General features: G+C 39.8%; 1 protein-coding gene across 1 annotated transcript in view; it reads right to left on the bottom strand.

Moving 5' to 3' along the window:
- Positions 1-24,619, bottom strand: part of sspo (SCO-spondin) — an 87,453-nt gene extending 62,834 nt beyond the window's left edge. The window contains exons 1-18 of the mRNA XM_055230277.1: positions 24,609-24,619; positions 21,514-21,723; positions 18,605-18,687; positions 17,477-17,647; positions 16,317-16,540; positions 15,759-15,861; positions 14,601-14,759; positions 14,023-14,108; positions 13,218-13,343; positions 11,465-11,621; positions 9,267-9,519; positions 8,823-8,964; positions 8,176-8,299; positions 7,292-7,464; positions 6,434-6,652; positions 6,129-6,294; positions 5,342-5,603; positions 311-515 (exon numbers count right to left, since the gene is read on the bottom strand). Of these exons, the coding sequence (XP_055086252.1) occupies positions 311-515; positions 5,342-5,603; positions 6,129-6,294; positions 6,434-6,652; positions 7,292-7,464; positions 8,176-8,299; positions 8,823-8,964; positions 9,267-9,519; positions 11,465-11,621; positions 13,218-13,343; positions 14,023-14,108; positions 14,601-14,759; positions 15,759-15,861; positions 16,317-16,540; positions 17,477-17,647; positions 18,605-18,687; positions 21,514-21,723; positions 24,609-24,619 (2,874 nt within the window). The remainder of the gene's footprint in view (positions 1-310; positions 516-5,341; positions 5,604-6,128; positions 6,295-6,433; positions 6,653-7,291; positions 7,465-8,175; positions 8,300-8,822; positions 8,965-9,266; positions 9,520-11,464; positions 11,622-13,217; positions 13,344-14,022; positions 14,109-14,600; positions 14,760-15,758; positions 15,862-16,316; positions 16,541-17,476; positions 17,648-18,604; positions 18,688-21,513; positions 21,724-24,608) is intronic.
- Positions 24,620-25,241: the final 622 nt, after the last annotated feature.

Raw genomic sequence — 25,241 nt, 5'->3', positions numbered from 1 at the left:
GAACTAAACCTGGACTAGACAAGGATGAAATAAAACAGGACCAGGCCATGTCCACATGTGGGCTATGCTGGGTTCAGACCAGAGCATTTGTGAACACACTGTTACATTGGGTAATCTGACCTTGATTTGAATTTGTATGTCTCTCAGAGTGATGATGTTTGCATACGTTACGGCATTATGACACTGAATCATGTAAATAACACACAGAGTTCAACAAATGACTACATCAACACTACTATAAATGACATGAAAATATGACGAGTTTAAATGGGGCCATGTGAAAATGATCAGAATCAAGGTGTACACTCACCAGCAGCACAGTCCCCTGTGGACACACACACCCAGACAGGGGCTCTCTGCACTGGGATTGGGCGCCCTGATGCTGCCCTGATGGAGGGTCCAAACTGGAGCAGGTCAGCAGACAGGAGCGTGGAGAGTACACCAACGCCCCGGGACACTGGGTCACCTCCTCACACACCTCCTGAGAGCAGTTAAACGCACTCTGCTCACACACACTGACAAAGGAAGCAGAGAATGAGATTAGGAAAAGTGAGATCTGGGACACTGGGGACATTAATGTGGCCAGTAAATGTCAAATAACCAGAATAATCCCATAACCCAATCATTAGATCCGATCTGATCTGATTACTCTTTCAACCTTAAAGAGGGGTATTTTACTTCTATGGGGTATTAACTGATAATGCAACATATTTAGATCACCATGTTACCTTTTATTGTTTTGAAAATGCTATATTTGCTAAAATCACTGTATTAACATTAATAAGTCTCACTTTTGTTTTTGGCGCTCTGAGTCTCCCCTCCCTTTGCTCTCTGTGTTAAATCACTACCCCCTTCACATCACAATCACTACACAATCAGTTTGCATCTTGCTAATGAATCTACTGAACATCGCACCAGGTTTGTCAAGTTACTGTATATCATTTTCTATCATGTTTGTGAATATCTAAGAAAAATTGTTGTGTGGGAGCATGGATGACGTAGGCTTGTGGGCTGAGCATTGAGAATCTTACAGCTAACCTTAAAACAGGGTGGAATAGGGCCCAAGAGAGATTGTCAAAATACTCAAACATGCATGAAAGACATCGAAAACCTCTTCAGGCATGTTTTTGATGAGGGAACAATGTTATAACAAGGTAGAAAGTCCAAAATGTTGTTTTATGTGTAATACTCTCTCTTCGAACCACATTTGCCTGCCATTTTTGCATAATTTTCATTGTCAAAACCTGCAGAGATGTGAACAATCAGAAGGAAATCAGATTACTCACATCATATGGAACTGTTTACACAGCATTTCAATAACATGATAACTAAAATCTCATCAGATAATGATCAGATTTTTGGTGTGCGTGTAAACATAGCCATTGTTATGTTGTTAGTGTGTTACATTCACTCTTTAACATTTGTGTAGTGGTTTTATGCTAATTCATTCATTCTCACAGGCTAAAACAATGGCTTCTGATAAGGCAGGTGTGTCAACATTAGGATTATTCGAACATTTAAACATTCTGATTGTGCAGATGTAGATGTGTTTGTCTACATCTTTGACTCGATGGCAATGTTGTTGATAAGCTGTATTTTAGAGAATAATAAGACTGATGAGTTTGATAGTTGCACATTTTTAGAGGATACTGATAACAGTGAACTGGATTTTGTGTGTTTTTAGAAGATAATGATGAATGATAAACCTGTATTTTACGAAAAACAGTGTTCATGAATAGTAATAGATGCCTAATGATGAATTGCACAGTGGTTATTTTAAGGAGTCATTGCTATTGATCAAATGCTGTTGTTTTATGTCAGTAAGATGTTTAATATGTTCTGTACCAATCCAAGGACTGCAGATGGAAAGTAGCTTGTAGTTAATCCTTGTACAGAGCATCTTTTCTTTTTGAGATCAATGTAAAGTTATTGTTGTTTTATTTCACCTGCTTTTATGTTTTTAACTCTGTACAGTGTCCTAGGGTGTTTTGAAAGGTGCTTTAAATTATTATTATTATTATTATTATTATTATTATTATTATTATTATTATTATGTAATCTGTGCACAGTCCTTGTATTAAATAAATACATTTTTTAAAACAAAAAAAACTAATATTATTTTGCCTTGTTTTTTTTTTTTGACAGATAAGACATTAAACCATGTGTCATCTCCGTGCCATATAGACAAGTATTTACAGAGAACTGGTCAAAACGTGCACCTTAATTTGAAACCATAAATCCTTTACAACATCACATAAATGCACGTGATCCTTCGATTGCAACAGTTCCAGTTCCAGCACTAACTGATATCGCATATTGTATCAAACTTATATGAATAAACGCACCGCAGTTATGTGATGAAGAGATGTAATGAAATCAACCTATCCTGAAGCAGAGTGCAGGATAATAGAGTGATTTCATCAGACCTCTCACACCACCAGTCCAGTCTGTAGTGCACACTGAACGAACAAAGGAGCCTGTGAACTATCAATCATTTCTAAAGGTGCAATAATCATCAAAGGGCTACAGTGATACAAGTGGTACCAGGAAAACATGAAAAGATTTTAATCTAATCTTGTTATTGACTAAATAGGTCATATGTACCTATCTTTGCTCATTGGACACTAGGGATATTTATTTATTTATTACGCTGTTTTCTGTTCTAAGTCATAATGTACTTTCCTTATCAAAAATGTGTTTTGTTTCATTCACATGTTTAACACACAAATCCACTCTGTTCCACCCTGTGATGTCATGTGGTAATATAGGAAGTGCTCCACTGTGTTTATAAACTCCACACACCTTCACTAGAATCATTTGGATAATTTCAGCCCTGGAATTCCCACCTCTAGTGAACAAAAGGTAAAAGATAGCTGTTAACTTTGAAACTAACGCTAATGACATATTAGACTAATAATAAATAATGCTTGAATGATACAAAACACAACTCTGGGTAAGTTTTTGATGAGATAACAACATTTTAACATGGCTAAAAGTTTACAAGAGTTCATTTTGAGTAATATACGACCTTTAATTGTATAGAAGATTAATAAAGGTACAGTATTTAATTTTGCTGGTGAAGGGTACACTACCTGCTACTTCCCATGGAGGTGTTATTGCTTTGCCTGGCATCTTTCACGGTATGCCATTAAAGTTATCTATGGACAAGTATTGAAAATTACCATTTCTTGCTATATTAGATAAGCAACTAAGTAAATACATAAATAAATAAATTCAAATTACAGCTAAAAATGCTGTTGCTAAAAATATACAATCTTGCCAGTGCCATTCAGTGAAACATTAAAGGAAAAACAATAACATCTACAAGGCAAGCAGGTGGCAGACACTCCACCAGAAAGTTAACAAAAAGTGCACCTTTAAAGCTCCTATCTGTAGCTATTACTATCCCTGACCTGCCCCCTCTCACCCTCCCCTCACCTGGCTTTTGTTCAGGCTCAAATGTGCTTTCTGGTCTTCTTTAAAACTGGTGCACTATCAGACAGCGGTAACATAGACAGCATCTAGTGGTGATAAGCAATGTTCCCTCTAATTTCTCACGAGTCTGAGCAAACACACAAACTCCCTGAGCGTCCCATGGACCACTGTGAGCGACATCAGACGTGCACACTGTGGTCATGCTGCATCACATCCATCCAAGTTAAATGGTTTATTAAAATAATCAAATTATCGCATTTACATTTCTGGTATAAGACTTTTAATTAAGTGCTTTAGCCACTTATACAATGAAAATGACAAAAATCTTGCTCATGACCTGTGTAGTATGTTAATGCTATTGGAAGTATAAATATTTAATTTTAACTATGGAAAAACATGAGCTTCCAACCAAACCAAGACAACTGTAAACTCCAATGTTGAAAACACACTTAACATTTTTATTATAAAGCTCTGACTTGTATTATGAGTATAAGCCATTGTGTGAAGCATTTGCTGTGACTGAGTGAGATTGTCCTACTGTGTCTGGGAGACAGTCTGTTAACTCTTTTTCAGTATATGACACGATCATTTGATTTTTACAACTCATAAACTAGTGACAGTATCAATGACCAAAACACACTGAGAGGAATCTGTATCTGCACAGCTGCTCTATTACTGTACATTTACATAACAAAACACAATATATAATGTGTATTTGTATGTAAAATATATTCAAAACAAGTGGTATGGGTCAAAATAAATATATATTTACAAACCACACACTGCAAACAGTGAGCAAACACACACACTTCAAAATGTAAACAAACACACACTGGAAACTAAAAATACACTGTACATGTGACAGTGTGACAGTCATTCTGTGACAGAGGTTGGAGGATCGAGTCCCGCTCGGACCAATTTCTGTCATTGTGTCCTTAGGCAAGACACTTCACCCAAGTGGTGTGTGCGTTAATGGTTGGTGGTGGTCGGGGGGGCGCAGATTGGCATTTGCTAATGCTAATGATTACACATAATACACATTTGACCCACAATTAAGTCAACAGCAGAATAAACCACACTTACCGATCAGGAACAGCATCCAGTCCATCAAAACATAAGGTCCTCTGCTCCTGAGTCCACCATGAGATCTTCACTCGGTTCCACGAACCGCTCCGGGTCCGAGATGTCTCTAGTTTAACTTGTACAAACATCCACAGTGTCCTTGGTCGTGTACTTCCTTTGTTTTGTCCGTTTCGTCATATTTAAAACGCAAAACCGCAAAATCGCTACAAAACAGTGCGTAACAGTGCGGCCGAGGGCGGGCCTTGGGAACGTTAAGGGGTTAAACACTGAGAATCATCAGCGACATCGGCCACATCGGCTAAAACTCTGGTAGCGGGACATGAGGAGCCTGTCAATGACGTGGATAAACTGCGCAAATACGTATGTGAATCACATAATTGTCTGGAGCAGCTCTCCCCGGTCACACTCACTGACTCACATTGAAAAATAGCGCAGAATGAATCGTTGTGTGTTTATTTTATTTTCAACTCCGGTTCAATTTTCTGTGCGCGGAGACCGTGTCAGCAGTGCGCAATTGCGCACGCGCACAGTTTAGAGGGAACAGTGGTGATAAGTGAGAATACAACAGGGGCGGGTCGGGTCGGGTGTGTATGTGTTTACTCATTTTATACAATATGTAGATTTTAGTGATCTTTATTATGGCCTTTCATTTCTTCTACATATAAGGAGAACATGGGGACTCTCCTTAGACAGGCCTTTTATGGTCTGAAATGAAACTCTGGATTTTCTTGCTGTTATCCACAAACGCTCCCCACTCTGCCACCGTGTACTGACAGATATTTCAACTGAATAAACTGCTATTATTTTGTTCCTGTTGTCTTACCAGGCGTTGCAGTTGTTGTGGATGCGGGCTCCTGGAGGGTACGTCTTGTCCCCTTGCACACAGGGGCACATGGTGGGGGGCACACACTGACCCTGGTGGTCCTGGAGCAGGCCAGGGGGGCACTGGCAGCCTGGGACACACAGTCTGGTGCTCAGGCCAGTGTTGTCTGCGGTACAGCTCCAGTCTCTGTGCAGGTCTGAACAGGAGCTGCCACAGGCCCGGCCACACTCTTGATACACCTGCCCCCCTGAACACTGCACCGCTGGACACAAGGAAAGCACCAGTCACTTTTTGTTACCATTTTACATGAAGGTGTTTAACATGACTGCAGTAGGTTAGACTTATAAATACAGTCAAGATTACGTATATAAACTGTCCTAAACTCTCATAACTCACTCATAAAGTATATTTTACAATAACTAGAACTATCCTGCTTGTGAGTTAGACACAAATTATCCTCAGGCTGATTAAACACTTGCAATTCACATATTTATTATATTATCACATATTGGAACTGGTGTTGGAATGTCCTTATTAAATAACTTGCACGTACAAAAAAAAAATAATAATAATAATAATTGACATATATAGCCTCAAATGTAGTTATATATTTAACATAAGTAACAAATTTTTTATTCTTTCTGGCTGTCTTACTCATAGAAGCCACTTACTCTACCATGACATGACAGTTATTAAATATTGTAATCAGGTATTTTATGTTCTGATTTGTCCATAACCTGAGCCTGTTCATTTCTTTCTGTATAGTGAACATTCCTAGTTGACTTACGGCAGAAGGTGTGGTTCCTCCAGTGCACTTGCGCCCCCTCCTGGGCACAGTGCTGGGCATAGGTGGTCAGCACAGGGCAGTGACAGGACTCTGCAGAGCCACAGCCACACACCTCAGACAGACACAGGCGGAAGTACGGCTCTCTGTCCACCACATCATGGCACTTCTGCACACAAGAGAATACATTTGTTTGTATTACCTGATTAAGAGTAAAATTTCAATCTTGGCATTAAAAAAAAATAAAATAATAAGACTTAAGTACTATAATACATAATTGAAAGAGTTTCATGCTCCTACAAAGTGACCTGGAATAGTCGGCTGTGTATGACAGAGCACAGGGCCTCAGCGTACTGTCTCCTCTGGGTGTAGGTGGTGCAGGGGTCCGGGGCTCCTCCTGTGGGGCTCCTGCAGTGCCCTGTGCTGAACTTCTCTGCAAAAGACGCCACACTGCTCTCCACATCGCCCTCTGGAGTAGTGAAGTCATCATCCTGTGTCCATGTCAGAGTGCCACACAGACCACGCACCTACAACACAGCAGTTACATAGATATCTTGTATTCTTAATCAAATGTACACCTTTACTGTATTTATATATAGGGTTTTAACAATAGAACAATACACAGGACATTCTCAAACTTGTATATCTGAAGCATGACATTTTTTACCAAAAGTGGGTTGTATATCAACTGAACGCTGACGAACATGATTAGCAAAATTCAGAGTTATTGTGTTTACACATCTACCTCAAATTATGTATGTGCGCTAGGGGGAATGGTTTAGAAGACACATGCAAGTTGTTATAAGTATACTACTAAAAGAGGCTGTACCCAATATGTTTTCCATGTATTTGAGCACATTTCTCTTGCCCCAGTACAGTATAAGCTGTTTGTGAGGTCAAAATAAGTCAGGTGTGAGCTGCTTGCATCTACTGTGACGGCAAAACTCCACTCAACTGTCCCCCGAAAGTTGAAAGTGCTTATAAATAAGTCTCAATGAATAATTAGGATATTCAGAATGCATAAAGTAAGTGAGGAATAACGTTAGACCACTGTAAACAAAGACAAAATCAGGTGTAGCACCTTATGTCACATGACTTTTACACTCTCAGAGATCTCTTCATAAACATATATATTTAAAGCGCACAGTTTGACAGACAGTGTTCACCTTGTGTGCAAAGCCTGGCTGCAGTGTGATCAGGGCCAGGGGTCCCTCCAGGTGCCACAGCAGCTGGGCCCCAAAAGTCTGGACCAGGACGAAGGACGAGGAGGCCCTCTGCACCACCAAGTCTCCAGTCACCACAGGAAGCAGCTCTCTGCGCCCATTCACCGTCACTGTGCCTGGAAATACACACAACTATTACAACACTAAACACATAATGTGACGGTATCTCACAGCAGTGGTATGCACCGCGGTCCTATGTTTTTGTAAAGTGGCAGTTTGATATTTCTGAACTCTACAATGACTCAGAGTCTTACATTTTCAAATAATAACTAAATACGAGAATGTGGGCGGGGATAGGGGGTAGGTGAAATGAGAAATTTTCTGAGCACTCAAGCCTCAAATGCAAGACAATAAAGAATCACTCAAACATGCATGAATCAACCGAATAATACAACTTTGAGCAGACTAATGATGAGGAAACACTGTTAAAACAAGGTTAAAAGCTCATTAAAATTACAGGGTTCCTATGGAATGTTTCACAATATGGCATTAAAATTTACTGTCTAGTATTTACATTATTATTAGTATTTTTATTGTTTAAATTTCTTGAAAAACATGCACTCTCACTGTCTGCAGAGTCGCCTCTCTACAGATCTGACCTGTAACTTGACATGTTGGTGTTGCCTGTTTTTCTCTATGGAGATAGATCATTTTAATGCCATGCTGTGGAACATTTCAATCAAAGCAATAACATCTCTGTGGCAGACCCTCCACCATAAAAGTTACATAGTGCACCTTGAATATAGCAGTAGTACCTGGTAACTACTCCTCATGAATTTGAAGTGTTTTGATTTCAGATAAGACATATGGCTAAAGTATGGATTCACCTGAGTGTGTGATGGTGACGGTGGTGCGCAGTGCGGTGACTGACAGCTCTGTGAGACAGCCACGCCCCCCTCCTCTGCAGTCCTCTGTTCGCACAATCACCACCAATTTCCAGTCTACAAAGTCCTGAACAAGAGCACAACACATCAAGGGTCGTGCGTCTGGACTGTGTTAGGGAAACATGAGTGGAGAAACAAGTGGTGTTCATAAAAATAAAGGCTAGGCAGTTCAGTGACTCCTAAACTCCGCTCTGGTCCCTGAAAGTTATGAAAAGTGCTTATAAACTCATCATGGTGAATAATTACGATGCTCGGAATGCATAAGCTAAGTCAGAAATAGCTTTGGACCACTGCAAACCGCAAAGATTTTTCACGTTTTATTTAAGACAGTAAAAATTAGATACAGCTTCTTTGAAAAGTTAAGGACAAAAAAGCTACAACTGAATTACAGCTACAGTTTGGATGTTTTGTTATCTTTGTTAAGACTTTGAGAATAAATTTCGTTACTTAGTCATAAGTCAGTTCAAAGTGGTGGAACTACTTTTTTGCTTCTCTAAATCTCAGAGAACTGGAATACCACTTGTGCCCATTAGGATTCTCAATAGGCGTAGCATAATGACACTTGAACTACATATCCAGGTGCAGTTTACCTCCACAGCGGTGAACACACAGTCCCCTCCCTGGAGTGAGTATCTCTTTTTGTCAAATGTGGTGACCTGGAGCGCCCCCATGAGACTACACTGAGCAGAGCACTTTTCTGCCGTGCACTGCCACTGGCCTGCTTGGCACACACTGGAAACAAGTACAAATGTAAAGTTAGATTCATATTTGGTAGTAACAAAAAAATTAAAGATACTACAGCAATTGGTTTTGTGCACAACGGTAGCCGACTAGTTCCATTCCACAGGGACAGGAAGCTGGGGGTGGACATGATTCATAACATGTTAAACTCTTTACAAATAAGAAGAAAAGTTGACCAGAGGACACTGTTTAGAAAGGTATGTCTTTATGTGTCGGTTAGTATGTGTAGTATTTGTAGCATTAGTATAATGTTAGTTTTGTGACAACACCACCTTTAAAGACGTGTCCCTCACCAGGTGTTGCATCTCTGCTGGATCCGGTCCCCTGGCTGGTATGTCTGTCTGCGGTGGAAGCAGGGGCACTGGTCTCTGTGTAGACACTGCCCCTGGTGCAGGTGCAGTCCTGGGGGACACTCACAGCCTCCCACACACTCCTCCCTGCACTGTCCCTGAGGAGGGGCTGCTCCAGGGGCCAGAGGGGACGTACAGGTGGGAGGACAGGAGGACACGCAGTCAGAGAACACCTGGCCACGGGGACATACCCGAGCTGCAACACAAGTATAAATTATGTGTCAAATTAAAGAGGGCGTATTTCACTTCTATGGAGTATTAACACATAACATCACCATGTTACCTTTTAATGTTTTGAAAATGCTATATGTGTGCAGTTTTGTATCATGTTTTTGTATATTTATGTAGAATTGTCATGTAGGAGCATTGGTGATGTGGGATTGTGGGCTGAGCATTGCACAAAATCTTACAACTAACTGCAAGGAGGGTTTTGAAATACTCAAACATGTCTGAATGACATCTAAAACCTCTTCAGGCTTGTTTTTGATGAGGGAACAACTTTATAATATGGTAGAAAGATTTTGCATAATACCTCCTCTTTAAGAAACAGTTTTTATGATGTTTTAGTCATTAACTAAAGATTGGATGTTGTCTGTATGAAAGCAGCTGGTTGCTTAGAATTTTGCTTGTGTGAAACGGAGGATGTACAGGAACTTGTAACTGTCCTCAATGTCCTTCTAGGAGTGCGGTATCACTTCTGTCAGGACTACCTTCCCTCTCTTTGTCACCATCCCTCTACACTTCTCAAGCCCAAATTACTCTAGATCCAGGTGGTGTGGATCAGTGAGTCGATGTCTCACTCATTCTTAGCGTACAGCTTGATGTCATCTATATCCATAGTCAGTGTTGATCATTTGGCTGAGGGGGGTCAGACCTATGCAGAGCAACAGTGGGGACAGTGCGTCTCCTTGGTATATGCCACATTTGATGGCCACTTGTGCAACCAACTCAAAGGTGGTTTTCCACAACCTCATCGAGTTTGCAATGAAGGCTCTTAGAGTCCAGTGGATGTTGTAGGCGTTCTTGTAATTCAGGCAGTACACAGGTTGGTCTGATGGTTTCTGCAGTCTCGCTCGACTGTTCGATCTTCTAGGAGCTGTTTTCCTGCTTCTATTTACATCTTCTAGGACACTTTCAGATGGTACTTCACTTAGCCTCTGTAATTGATGACCTGAGACTCTTTCCTGGAGGTCTGACTGTTGTATATATTTTCTAACTTTTATTTTATTGTTTTTTAAGCATATCTTTTTTTAACTTCGTGCATGCCCTTATTTGTATTTGTATTTATTCAGTGTGTTTTATGTTGCACTTTATCACCAAAGTAAGTTCCCAGTTTGTGAACTGTGTTCACAAACGATGGCAATAAAAGGATTCTGATTCTGATTCTGACTGGATTCTGTTCTTATGTTTTAGGAGACTTTCAGATAGTACTTCACTTCAGCCTCACTCAGAGTTTAACTTATTGGGCATTTGTACCCAATCTCCAGTTGAGGAGTTGATGTTAACTCCCCTCTGACCTGGCGTCCTGGCTTCCCCTTGCCATTCATTTTGTACCTTATCAATCTCAAGTTGTGATAGCTATTGCTGTTTGTGGATGTTGGAACACTGAGCTACTAGTTGCTTAGCTTGAACTGTGGGTTTCCAAATAACCATTTCCCCCACATGTAACCCCTCTGACTCGGGTCACTGGAGTAGTAGCATTCGAACAGCACCTTGTTTTCGCATCTCGCCCATCTCCGTCTAGTTCCAGTTGCCCATTTCTCATCAAGGTGCTCTGGTTCCTCAACACCTGAAGCAGACCTTGTTTGGCAAGGCAACAGCATTTCGTAAGTTTGATTTGCACTCATCATTGTATGAGGTAGGCAGTAGCGCAAAGGGCCTTGCTCAAGGACTGACACTGGCTGCTGGTAATACTCATCGTGCCTCTGTGCTGTCCTTCAGACCAGCTTTCTCAAGCCATTGGTAGGACTTCTTGAGATCAGCCCCTTCAGTTATGTTCCGGACTGTGGCTCTCACACTCACTAGTCCTTACAACTATCTACCCTAAATTATTGAAGCATTTTGCCAATTTTTGCTGCCTCTGATAGTGGCATTTTGATTCCACTGCATTTCACCAGCCCAGTTATAGCTCTACTACTCACCGCAGAAGTCATGTGTCCTCCAGGTGAGGAGCACATGCTGTTGGGCACACTCTCTGGTGTAGCTGGCCACAGTGTCACACACAGCAGCCTCTCTATCTGCAGGGCCCAGGCTACAGAACAGGTACAGACACGTGTCTATATACGACGCTGGATCCACCTGAAACACAACACTTAATTATGTCACATTTTATTGGCAGCTTTTATTCACATAAAATGTATTGTATTGTACAAGTAATACGTATCTGAAGAGAGAAATACTTTTACAATTTACTCTTTAAGTACATTTTTAAACGGGTACTTTAAGACCACTGGGTTTTATACTAGGTCTATTTTTTTTTTATGTCTTAACAATAAAACATAAATAAAGTGGCTCATTTCTCTTGGGACATGAAAATCTCAAAACATTTATGAAGATCGGCTGATTGCCAAACACTGATGTATGGAGCCTATTGTTCTCTGTAGAGTGTTAGCAATATAAACACATAAATGATTCACTTATACAGCGCTCATAAAGGAGAGGACATGGAGTACACTACTAGAATGTGGGTTATGGTTTATGTTTGTGTCATGTAGTGTGGTGTGTGCATGTGTGTATGTGTGCGTGATGAGAGTGAGTTTTTTTAGATGTTAGACTTACCCTGGATTGACAGTGGTGTTATGCTATTATAATGTAGGGTTAGGTGTAGGGCGGTTGTAGGCTTATTCCAGAATTGCAGTGATATTACGGCGTAAGATTATCCTGGAGTAGCAAAGGCAGTAGGCTGTAAAGTTAGGTGTAGGGCAGTTGTAAGCTTATCCTAGAGCAGCAGTGGTATTACAGTGTAGGGTTAGGTGTAGGGCAGTTGTAGTCTTATCCTGGAGCAGCAGTAGCCTTACGGTGTAGGGTTAGGTGTAGGGCAGTTGAAGTCTTATCCTGGAGCAGCAGTAGCCTTACGGTGTAGGGTTAGGTGTAGGGCAGTTGAAGTCTTATCCTGGAGTAGGAGTGGTCTTACGGTGTAGGGTTAGGTGTAGGGCAGTTGTAGTCTTATCCTGGAGCAGCAGTAGCCTTACGGTGTGGGTTAGGTGTAGGGTAGTTGTAGTCTGACTAGAGTAACAGTGGTATTATGGTGTAGGGTTAGGTGTAGGGCAGTTGTAGTCTTATCCTGGAGCAGCAGTGGTCTTACGGTGTAGGGTTAGGTGTAGGGCAGTTGTAAGCTTATTCTGGAGTGGAACTATTTTGCAAAATCAACTTTGAACCATGTTATAGTTGTTTCCTCTTCTCATTTGCCTTCTCTAAGTTGAGTAATCGTTATACTCCTGTATTCAAGACATTATTGCTCCAATCAAACCCCATTTTCACCTCCATCAGCATACAGTCACTGCTCTTTTCTTATTCCGCACTCCAATTTGATTTTCTTACTGCGTGATACATGTAGGATTTGGCAGCGTTGCATAGTCATTTTGATTTCTTTTTAGTTTTTTTATCCACTACTGGTTAGTGTGAATGTGCAGCTATCCATATGAGAGGACAAGAGCATGCGTGTCTTTGTTGTGATGACGTTTGAACAATGACGTCAGCTCCCATTGGGCACTGCAGTTTTCTAAAACAGAGGTCAGTGAACTTGTGATTTAAAATGTCCATATTATAACATAATGATCCATGGGGGCCATAGATTATAACTATTTAGGAGACACAGACACAATATGCTGCTTTAACCTGGAGTGGCAGTAGTATTATGGCGTAGGGTCAAGTGTAGGGTAGTTGTAAGCTTACCCTGGAGTGGCAGTGGGTAAAGGGCTCCTCCAGTAATCGCTGACACACAGACTCCGCCTCTCTCTGTAACGCTGCATCTCCGGAGACCGCACAACTGTGACCGAGCTCCGCCGCGTCACTGCACTCCTGAACTTACACAAAATATTACGTCAAATCAAGAATCGTATTATACTTTTTATGATAGCAGTAAAACATTTATATTCTCAAAAGTTTTGGTAAACTCCAGGTCAACTATGGTAACCTCCACTTTAAAGCGCATGTGTCATCGTACTCCAAAGAATACTTTTACTAAAGCTGTGGGGCTCATCATGTTTTATCTTTGATGCCAATATAAATGATTTTGTAATAAACTTGGCAGGATGGATTGCCTCCTTCTTTCTGATTCCCTGGAAGCACTTTTGATTTGAACACTTCTGGAAATAAATTTTATGTCCTTTCCATTTATGAATCATTTTGTACATGGGAGTTTGATTATAGGCAGCGGTGGAAAAAGATTTATACTTGAGTAAAACTACAGCTACATGGCTAATAATGTACATTACATGTCCTGCTGCCAAAATTAGTTACTTTCCACCTGATTATAAGGAATAGAAAAATGTGATAAACTGCAAAAACTATTGAGAAATCAGGACTAGGCCAGATCAACTTTTACTACTGCTACTATTGCTACGGCTTTTACTGCTAGTTTACTATATAATCACTATATACAAAGTTCCCTACTTCATTACTGCCAATAAAATGTGAAACAACAGGTGTTATTCTCATCTCCTCACTGACTGCGGTGAGTTTCGACATCAATCCTCACCTCATTTTGTTGGTCCGGGACTCTCCAGGAGTTACCGAAACTCGCAGCGTACTGGGACACACTTCCACTCAGGGTCATGAAATCATCTACAAATCAAAATGGATTCAAGACTCATTCTCAATAAGTGGTGCAGGTAGCATTTGTGATACGTGGGATACTCAGGTAGTGGGTTAATCCTGGTTTGGTCTGTGTTAAGAGATAGTTTAGGTTTAGGTTTGATTTAGTCTATGTTTGGATTTGATTTAAACTGTAAGTCCTGGGTGTGTATGCAGCCTTATCTTGTATGACTGTGGTAAGTATAACTGCTATCCATGTATTTCAGAATGACAAAAAATTAAGACCATTGCCAGAGATTCACAATTTAAAAGAAAACATATCTTTTGAATGGGGAAAAATCTTGCATATAAAAGGAAGCCGACACCCATGAATAGACCTGGGTTAGACCACGGCTTAGTACTGGTTTAGTCCAGATCTTGAGGTTTACCTGGTTTGGTCCTAAGAGGTGAGTCTATTAAAATCATTGGGAAAGTTACAGTCTATAGTTTTAAACAATGTATTCAATAGTCAGTATCTGTTACCATCAGCGTTGTTGTTGTATAGGCCGCACAGCCCTCTGGTGGTGCCCAGGTGCTCACTGCTCACAGTTAGGTACACAGTGTTGGACAGGTCAAACTTCAGCCGGACCCCCAGACCACTCTCCACAAAGACAAAGTCCCCCACCCAATGGACACTCACGCCTGCCAAAAGAACCAACATATGTCAGTCAAAGGTTAGGACATAACCTCTAATTCAGTGTTTCATTTCTTTATGTTTTCTACTTTCTACATTTTGGATACAGATGGAAGACATCAAATATATGAAGCAAGATGTATGGACTTATGTAGTAAAAAATAGAAGTTAAGTTACTCAGTTATTTTATTTTTTTATATTCTATATTCAAATCCTCTATGAATCCACCCTTGGCTTTGTTAGCAACACTGCAAACTCTTGGCCTTCTCTCAATCTTCACAGCTGTGCCTTGTCAAGGTCAAAACATGCGAAAAGTCCAAAGTAGTGATCAAAGCATTTTTTAAAAAATCTAAGACAAATTTGTAGTTATCTAGCTCATAGTTTTGATGCCTTCAGTGAGAATCCACAGAAGAATGTAAACATGGCATTAAAGAAGAACCATAAACAGAAAAGTGTGTCTAAAGTTTTGACTGAGTGTATGTGTATATGTAATACATAGGATTATATTCATCTAAATAATGTTTTGAGGGCTGAATGTCAAATACACGTACTGAGTTCTAATAATTCATATTTTGCAAAGTCTTGTTTTTGAAAATAGGGATTTCTCAGTTCAAGAAGTGCAATAACTAAATTTCCAAAAATGACATGAAAGTTTGTTGCTGAAAAAGTCTAAATTATACGTTTTGACAAATCATCATCTTAGAATTATAAGGTTCTATCTGATGCTTTTGTCGCAATAGAGTTAATCATATATTATTGTTCCTGAATATCTTCTGTACACTTCTCAGCAATTTTGTAGTGTTTAGTAATATTTTTAGGTTTTGTATAAGCAAAAACCCATTTCCTCAATATTTCAGAATAGGACCTTATAATACTAAGGGGACAGATTATAGCATACTTTTTATTAATAGGTAAAATAAATGTGTGTACGTGTTTCCTCTTTTGTAAAGTTAGCAGACTGTAACTCACTGGATTTTGTACAGCACAGAATAGTAGCAGGATTTTACCGTTCTGGAAGACGGGCTGTCCCTGGACCACGTGGACATTGTTGAGAGTGAGGTTCCTCTGGTGAATGGTCACTAAATCCATACCCAGCATCATCTTAAAAGACTGTAAATATAAGACGTGTCATTATTTGCAAGTTAAAAGCGTTGTACCTGAGTTTTACAACATGAAAATCAGGACTAGTTCATTTTAAACGGTCCAAAGTTATTCCTCACTTACCTTATGCCTTCTGAGCGTCCTAATTATTCACTGGAATGAGTTTATAAGCACTTTTCACTACTTTCAGAGACCAGAGCACATTTTTGCTGTTAAGGTAATGCAACAACTAGCATGCCATCTGTGCACTTTCCTGATTCTCGATAAAACGCTGTATAGTTAGATGCAGACAGTACACAGACTTGTTATACAATATATCTGTTCTGTGGCATGACACATTTTGCTCAAATACATGAAAAAGGGGTACAGACTGCTTAATTTCACAAATGATCAAAAGTCTCATACAACTTCAGTAATACTACATTGAGTTATCAGACAGTATACTAGTTTCTTAGTTGTCCCACCTTGGTGCAGTGGAGGTGTCCTTCGCAGCTGCTACCCATGTACACGGCCCAGGTCCCATCGGTGGAGGAGGCCAGCAGGTACGTGCAGCTGCCCTGGAAGTGGAAGTGTTTGCGGTCGAAGCTCCTGTAGTGGCTGCCTCCCCAGGACATACATGTGGAAGAGCTCTGTGCAGCCCTCATACTGGACAACAGACCCCCACGTACCAAAGGAGACGCCTGCGAGTCTGAGGGGGGGCACAAGCATGAACGAGATTCAAGACTGTACTCTTTATAGCAGCTTTATCCAGCCAGTGAGCTACCTTTCTGATTTCAAAAGTAATTATCTTTGGAGACAGTACATGATTCATCTAAGAAAAGTTCTTTCTTCTTTTTGTTTCAATCTTGGTTTCTTTGTTTCTTTGTTTCTTTGTTTTTAGAGGGTGGGTGTGGATGGATACAGACGGTGGGTCAAATGTGCTTAGATGAATGCAGAGAATGGAGTCAGAAAGACGCAGAGGATGGGTCAGGTGAGGCTAGATAGATGCAGAGGAAAGGACAGAGGATGGGGTCAGATGTGGTCAGATAGCTGCAGACGATAGAGTCAGATGAGTTCAGATGGATGCAGAGGAATGGGGTCAGAGGATGGGTCCAGTAGATGCAGAGGAAGCTCAAATGGATGCAGAGGATGGGTTAGGGGATAAGGTTATATAGACACTGAGGGTGGGGTCAGAGGATCGGTCAGATAACTACAGAGGATGAGGTCAGATGGGGTCCAATGGATACAGAATATAGTCATATAGATTAAGAGGATGGGGTCAGATAGATACAGAGGTTTAGATCAGATATGCTCAAACGGATACAGAGGATGAGGTCAGATATATGCAGTGGATGGGTCAGATGGGTACAGAAGATGGGTCAAATGTGGTTAGATGAATGCAGACAATGGGATCAGAAAGATGCACAGGATGGGTCAGATGGCATCTGATGAGTTAGAGGATGGGCTCAGATGGATGCAGAAGATGGGTTGGAGGATTGGGACAGATTTAGTCAGAAAACAACAGAGAATTGAGTCAGGTGGATGCAGATGATGGGGTCAGAAGATGGTTGACCTAAATGCGGAAGATGCTCAAATGGATGCAGAATATGTGGTCAGATGTGGTCAGGTGCCACAGAGGACTGACCGGGCAGCAGGGTGTAGGTGCAGGACAGGCAGGTGTGGTCAGACGCGTTCCTCCAGCTCAGCGCCCCCCTCTGGCCACAGCACTGCTCCAGCTGCACTTGGGTCGAGTTGGACATCCCAGGCAAGTCCTCACAGCTCCAGGTGGAGAAGCACTGGCCCCTGGCGCCCACAGCTGCACCACAACAGAACAGTGAGCAAAGAGCAAGACTATAGGACAGTCAGTGTGTTGGTATAAATGTATGATGTTTGGTGTTGAAATGTAGGAAAATAGCATGAACATTTTGGGCAAAAAACAAAACAAAAAACAATTATTGAGTTATTGATATGAGCAAAATACTATCCTCCAGTAGTTATACAACGCAAAATTGACTCTTAAGCTTTTAGTCATGTTAGAATGTTGTTACCTCATCAAAAGCATACCTGGAGTCAGCACGTTTTTTTTCTAATATCCTCATATTGCAATATCACAAAAAAGTCTTTAAATTAATAACAATAATGTCATTAGCATAACTTAAGGTAACTCCTCTAGCGGGACGTTCTGCTTGTTTACACGGAGAGTTCATTTATTTTTTTTTATACGAGCACTCAGACCCTCTTTTTCATGGGCATCTTGTTCAAATACAAAAAAATACAAACAAAACAAATAAGTACACAAGTTCCTTTAAAACATTCAAAACAGGTGCAAGTGTGAGTATAAATATCACCAGATTATTAAATTGCATTTGTGGCACCGTGTTAATTTATCACCTGGAGTTTTTCATAGTATGGCATTATAAAAAATCCATCTTGCATTTATTGTATTATTGGTGTTTTTAGTGCTCATGCTAAATCAGCCTGGTGGTGTCATTACTTTGTATCCATGGAGATAGACACGTTAATATACAGTGGAACATTCTAGTGAAAGCAACCGTAGGTACTGAACTATATATACCCGTGTGTGCTATGATGATATTGACTTGACCATACATTATGACCAGTGCACAGTTTGACCCAATAACATTGTGATAACAGCGATTATTCTGTTATTCCCCATCACCCACCACCACAAAAGTTACACTGCGCAGCTTTAAATTCAGTGATTAAAGACTACAGACCGCCACATGAGAAATATCCTTTATAATAAACATACCGTCTTTGCAGTGTGGCCCGCTCCAGCCCTCACAACACGCTCTCACTGTCCTGTTCACCAGCTGACGCTCCATCTCTGAGGGCCTGACACATGAAAACACATCAGGTTACAATCCACAGTAATGTATTGTACAGTGTAACAGTACTCTCATTTGAGTAATATAGTAAATGTTAATGATTCGAGCGTTTGTGATTCTTGAACTGCTCCTTCGGATATGATTTTGTTTGTCTAGCTTTGAAAATACCAGACTTTGTTGTTTGATTATTTATTGTTTTGTCCTTCCAGTTACATTGTCTTTCTTCTGATTTATAAGATGTTGCGTCCAAACATTTACTCCTTTAGTTACCAGTTTTCGCAAATACTTTCTTGGATTTTTTTAACAATATTTTGAAGTCACAGTACTCTTACAAACATAGTATTGAGCAAAAGCGTATTTAAAAGGTCCATATTACACTATTTTCAGATCTATGTTATAATGTTGTTTCCTCATCACAAACACACCTGGAGTTGTGTTTTGTTTCATTCACACATTCATGTTTAACACACAAATCCTGCATATTTAGAGTTCTTCTCTCAAACTGTCAAGATCCCAGTCTGTCCTGCCCTTTGTTGTACTTTTTCTCCCTTCTGTGTCGGAGCCTGGAGCTGGGCGGAGACTTGGGCTCCTCCCGTGCACACCTGCAACTAATCAGTAATCAAGCTGCACCTGGGGAGGACAAAGGGACCCAAAACCTGACACTCAGCACCAGCTCGTCTGTGTATTCATTGTGACACAACTTTGCTTGACTCAGTTTCATGTTTTTGCATTTTATTACTTGTTCTAAGTTGGATATTTTTGCTCCTCGTCAGATCCCGCTCCCTGAACCCACTCAGCTCCTCTGTCTCCAACCCAGCTCTCCACGACCGGTACGAACCTCAAATCTTCCGACCCAGCTCACCTCCACCGGCGCTGCTCATGCTCAAATAACCCCGCTCTCGAATATCTGATCAATCTATGTTAATTTATACATTTAAAAACTGTTAATCAGAAGACTTTTATTGCCATAGTCTGTGAACACAGTTCACAAATAAACATTGTTAAACTTTTTCCCTGAGTCCTATCTCTTTGGTCCCACTGTCAGTCGTTACAACATAAACAGAATACTTTGTTCCACCTTGTGATGTCGTGTGGTAATACAGGAAGTGCTCCACTGTGTTGTTAAACTCCACGCACCTTCACTAGAATTATTTGGATAATTTCAGCTCAGGAGTTGCCAGTTTACAAAAAAGTAAAAGGTAGATGTTAACTTGAAAATGACCACTACATGACATCACAAGGTGGAACAGAACATCTTGAGCTATGGACATGTAGGCTGACTAATAATGAAGGGTTATTCAAACATGTGTGAGTGAAACAAAACACAACTCAAGGTATGTTTTTGAGGGTGTAAGAACATTATAACATGGCTAAAAGCTCACAAGAGGACTTTTAAGGAAAATGTATCATGCCCCAGAGCAGATATATTGTATAAGCAGCTCTTGAGGTCTAAATATGTTTGTATTATAAAGCTTTTTATTGTCCTAGAATCAGGAAATGCATGTCCTGATTGTTGAAGTTGTTAGTTATGCCTTTACAGCAAACTCTGTTCTAGTCTCTGGTGAAGAATACTTGTATAATAACCACAGAATAATTAAGATGAATAAGATAAGTGAAAAATAACTGGGAATTTAAAAGTCAGTGCATTTAACACGGAACCACCAAATTTCTTCTGATTATAAGCTGATCTACATCAATCTTGCTTCCAATTTCCTCAACAATTGAACACAAAAATTAAACTATTCATTAAGCTGCTCTCATCTGGTCTCCAATGGCAACATATGAGTGCTGAGACATTTGTGGCATGTCAGTTGATGTAAGGGCGGCTCACTGGTTAAACACATGTAAAACGGTGTAAAAGAGTACGCAGGGGGGTGAATGGTGAGTTGTTGTCTCATACTGCAGAGGTAAACACACTGTAGCAGGATCCAAGCTCTCGTTGGTAAATGTCAGTCGGATTCATAGCCTGTAAAAGTGATGACACATGCACTGCTCCAAAACACAGGAACAAGTGGGAAACAACCGGGGACAGGTACAGAAGAGTAGCTACCATAAAATACCAGGAAATACTGAGACAAGCCGCCAAAGCTACTCGCATTTTAACCTTTTGCTTCAAAACGCATGTCTCAAATGTCTTCTCCTAAATGAGTGCTCTGGGTAGTTTGTGGTCAAAATTATTTACAGTTTATATAACTAACTATGTCATTCTATGGGGATTAACGCATTTTAAAGAGATACTCAAGCATTCGCCATTTTGGGGGGTTTAGAGATGGCTCCACAATCTTGTATCAATTGTATTGTAAAACAATGATGTATTGTTGCATAATCACATTTACTTTGTTGGTATATATATATATATATATATATATATATATATATATATATATAAACATAGTAAAACAGAAGCATTTAAAAAAATAATAAAAGAACAAAAGGAAAAATCTGACTTTCTGTTTATATTTTCTTGTTTTCTTTGTCATCCAATTATAGCTGGAGTGTCCCCATAAACTAAGGCGAGCCTGGAGCTATTCCACGCTGAACACTTCTGTGAGGTAGTTTCAAACTGTACTGATGCACTCAGTGGTGCCCCAAGGAAAAGTGGACAAGAGATTCTGAACTGCCCTGCCATCTGTTTTTATGCATCGTGGTATAATCTTGATGCGATTTGTATATTATCCACCTCTGCCTTTCACACAACATATTTTCTTGTCAATGTCAGTGGTCAGTGTTTTAGGTGCACTCTATGTAGGAATCGGATTGATGACCCTGTTGTTCATAGACAAAGTCTCAACCCACTACTTCTCCAGGTTGCTCTGTGTGCGCTTGTACTTACTTGTACAGGAGGCACGTGGCCTTGTCCCCTTGTTGTTGGTAGTACTGTGCAATACCATCGTCTCCTCCATGCCGGGCCCTCATGCGCTCCACATCCAGTCTCCAGCCCTGTATGTTGTACTGGTACAGCAGAGAGCAGCCCACCTGCAGCTGCAGGCGAGGGGACAGCAGGCGCTCATCCCAGTGCTGCTCCTGCCTGTCACACCAGTGTCTGACAGAATACACAGCATCAGTAACACATACAGAGTCTTATACAGAGTCCTGTACTGACACTAGAGCAGGGGTGTCAATCATGTGGCCCGGGGGCCGGATCCGGCCCGCCTACAGACTTGATCCAGCCCTCAGCTGATTTGTAATAAAAATACACTCAGCAAAAATGGAAATTTTAATTTATTTATTTTTCTGATTGCTAGCAAAATAGCATCATCTTCGAAACCGTAATAATGAACCTTAATAAAACAAAGCTGCGCTCAAAGCTAACACAGAAGTACTTAAGTGACATTTTGAAATTGGCAGCTACTCAGGATATGATGCGTGATATTGATGCACTTGTGCAGGCTAAAAGATGCCAAGTTTCTGGATCAAAAACAAAGCATGACTAAATCCTGTAAAATAAAAAGGTAAAATACTGATGATTTTAGGTCTGGATCTTTTTTTGTTTTGTTTTTATGTGCAGAATGTTGAGTTCAAATCATTTCTATAATCTACACATGCTCTAATAAAATCTAAATGTTTTGGGGTTTTTTTCAAAATTACTGTATTGAGTTGTACTTCACAAAAATGAGACAGTTTCAGGTTGTTCTTAATATTTTATAAATGAACAGTTCTCTTCAATAAAAAATATTTTACATGTTTCTCTGCATAAATGTTTCTACTTATTGCTATTTTTGAGTATTTATGCTGTGAGGTTTCTGGTCCGGCCCCCTTGAGATCAAATTAAGTCGTATGTGGCCCCCAAACCAAAATGAGTTTGATAGAGACAGTACTGCAAGTCACACCAGAGTCTGGGGAAACACAGAGTATCACAATAACACAGAGTCCTATACTCATATACTGACACTATTGATAGTACTACTCCTGCCTCTCACATCAGTGTCTGTGGAAACACACACACACACAGAGAGAGTCCTATACTCTTATACTGATGCTAGAGACAGGACTGCTGCTCACATCAGTGTCTGACAGAACACACAGCATCAGTAACACACAGAATCCTGCTCTTATACTGACACTAGCGACAGAATGGAGGGAGTTTGTGCTGTGGTTTTGGAGATGTGTGGTTCTGCAGTACATATCCTTCTGTGTCCTGCATGTGCAGATGCCTGAGCCACCTCAACTCATCTGAATGTGGAGGAACAGTGGCTTTACTCTATGCTACTGTACTATGTATGGACTTATTGTACAATGCATGACAGATGGAGCAATAATCATAGGTACTTTTTTTAAAAAGCTTTTTGTTATTTTTCTACACTATGATACATAACATTTGAGCTGTAGAGAGTTGAATTTATCCGACTCAGTATAGATTGTTTCATTCAGCTAATTATATGTCCTGCAGCTCACGGGTTGGTTTTTTTTGTTTGTTTTTTTTGTTTTTTTTTACAATATTGTACATTTAGAATCTTTTTTTTTTTTTTTTTTTTTTTTTTTTTTTGGTAGGATAGTCATTTACTTTTAATATTATTAATATTATGGATATCAGTTATATTTTCTGGCAGGCCTACCTCTTGGGTGACTGAGCTCCTACCTCTATCTCTGCACACTGATTTCCTCCACTTGTATCCAGGGATGTGCATCTTTTGGTTTTGCTTAAGACTATACAGGCATGTGACAGTGGGTCTATCAAAAGCACTGATTGATTAGGTCTTTTCAGGCAAAAGATCAAAAACAATAAGACTTCTATTCTCAATGCATGTGGTGTCCACCAGGGCTGCCCTTCATCACTGCATGTTCATGTCTAAGGGCAGAATGTCAAGACTCAGGCCATTTTTTAATTTATAATAAATAAATCAAACCCTGTGAACAGAGGAATGCAATCCACTCTGCCACCATTTAGAGTATTAATAAGTTGAATTGTCAGCGTAATGTAATATGTCCCTCAGCAAGAGCCTATGAATGTGTTTTTTTTCTCCATTCGGGGAGAAATGTGATGTTAATCCTCTGTGTAGATTGAAACAATAATCACAATGTAAAATATTTGAGATTCTTGAGAGGCTTGTAGACATTTTCTGTAATGTATACTTTTTCTATAAATTCTATGATTTATTAAAGAATATTTAAATTAAAAAAATGTAACAAAGGCTCTCTTCAGAACGTGCCAATGTAAATGTCCTCTCTCCTCACAAACTGTACAGTACTGCAGTGCACCTTAGCTAAACTAAATTTATTGTCAAAAATAATAATAATAATTTAAAAAATGCAGCATAAAATTCAGCGTCTACCAAAAACCAAAATCACTTCATGAGGAAGCCTCAAACGCTGCCATTGTGAGCCCACACTTACACTTACACCACATCAAACTAAACAAAACGGGTACTAATTTCATAATGAATCCTGAACTAAACCAGGACTAGAACAGGACCAAACCAGGCCTACCATCTGGACTAAACTGGGCTCAAGGCAGGACCCAACAGGGACAAGTGTGAATGCCTGACAAGGCTCCTGCTGCTGAAATATTGTTGCTGATAATACTAATAACATTTTGCCAATGGATATAGTCCATTATAGGAGTTCATTTGATATGTGTTATTTTTATTCCATTGAATAATTTCTGAGGTGATACTTTGGTGATGTAACAATGTGAAATGAGATATGATGTAATAACACTGCTAAATAGAAAAAATACTACACTGTATTTATTCTGATATTTGTTGTTTATGTCCTGGACTTTAATAACTTGTAGTTTGCACTATGTATAGAAAAGTTTGCACATTTGTACATTATCTTTTGTATTGCACTTTTCATATGTAAGCATTTTGCTAAATCTGGTGCAGCCATCTTTTTAATGCATCTGCACACTGTCCTTCAAACAAATAAATAAATAAATAAATGATTAATTAATACAATGACTGAATACAGAGAGATGTTTGCACTTACCCCATGGCCATGACAGCGAGAGGAGCCAGGAGCACCAGCACTAGACTCCTCATACTTCTCCTCTGTCTGAACATTATGTTTGAGTCCTCATCCTCTGGAAAACCTTCAGGAAAACAGCCAAATCATTCATCAGGGTTATATATATATATATATATATATATATATATATATATATATGCAGTGCATATGACTTTGATGAACTCTGACATGGTTTGGTGGGGTAGTACCTGTGGTTAATATTTCTCATAGTTTCTCAAGTACAAAAAATACAGGAAGCAGCAGTGAGTTCTAAAACATAATCCCTCTGTCCATGTCATCAACACAGAAAATGACATCCAAAATGCAGAGACACCTGCAAGAAACACATTTCTCTGACAGTTTAAACATTGATTTTGTCTTTTTATTTGTCAAATTATTAGTACAGTATTGTGTAACTTAGATTAGCTTTGACTCTTTTTTACAATATGGTCACAAGGTAACAGATATGGAATTACTCTATGTATGTCATAACTGCTGCCCGTGTCTAACCACGAATACAGTTATAAACCTCAACAAAATAAAACATTTTTTTAAAAAAAGCTTTTTTTTCCCTTAAATATAATGATGCTGTTTCTCTTTTAGTGAGTGAATGAG

This window comes from Periophthalmus magnuspinnatus, chromosome 20, assembly GCF_009829125.3.
Source record: "Periophthalmus magnuspinnatus isolate fPerMag1 chromosome 20, fPerMag1.2.pri, whole genome shotgun sequence".
Classification (NCBI taxonomy): domain Eukaryota; kingdom Metazoa; phylum Chordata; class Actinopteri; order Gobiiformes; family Gobiidae; genus Periophthalmus; species Periophthalmus magnuspinnatus.
The sequence above is the reverse complement of the archived record's forward strand: the minus strand, read 5'-3'. Positions and strand labels throughout refer to the sequence as shown.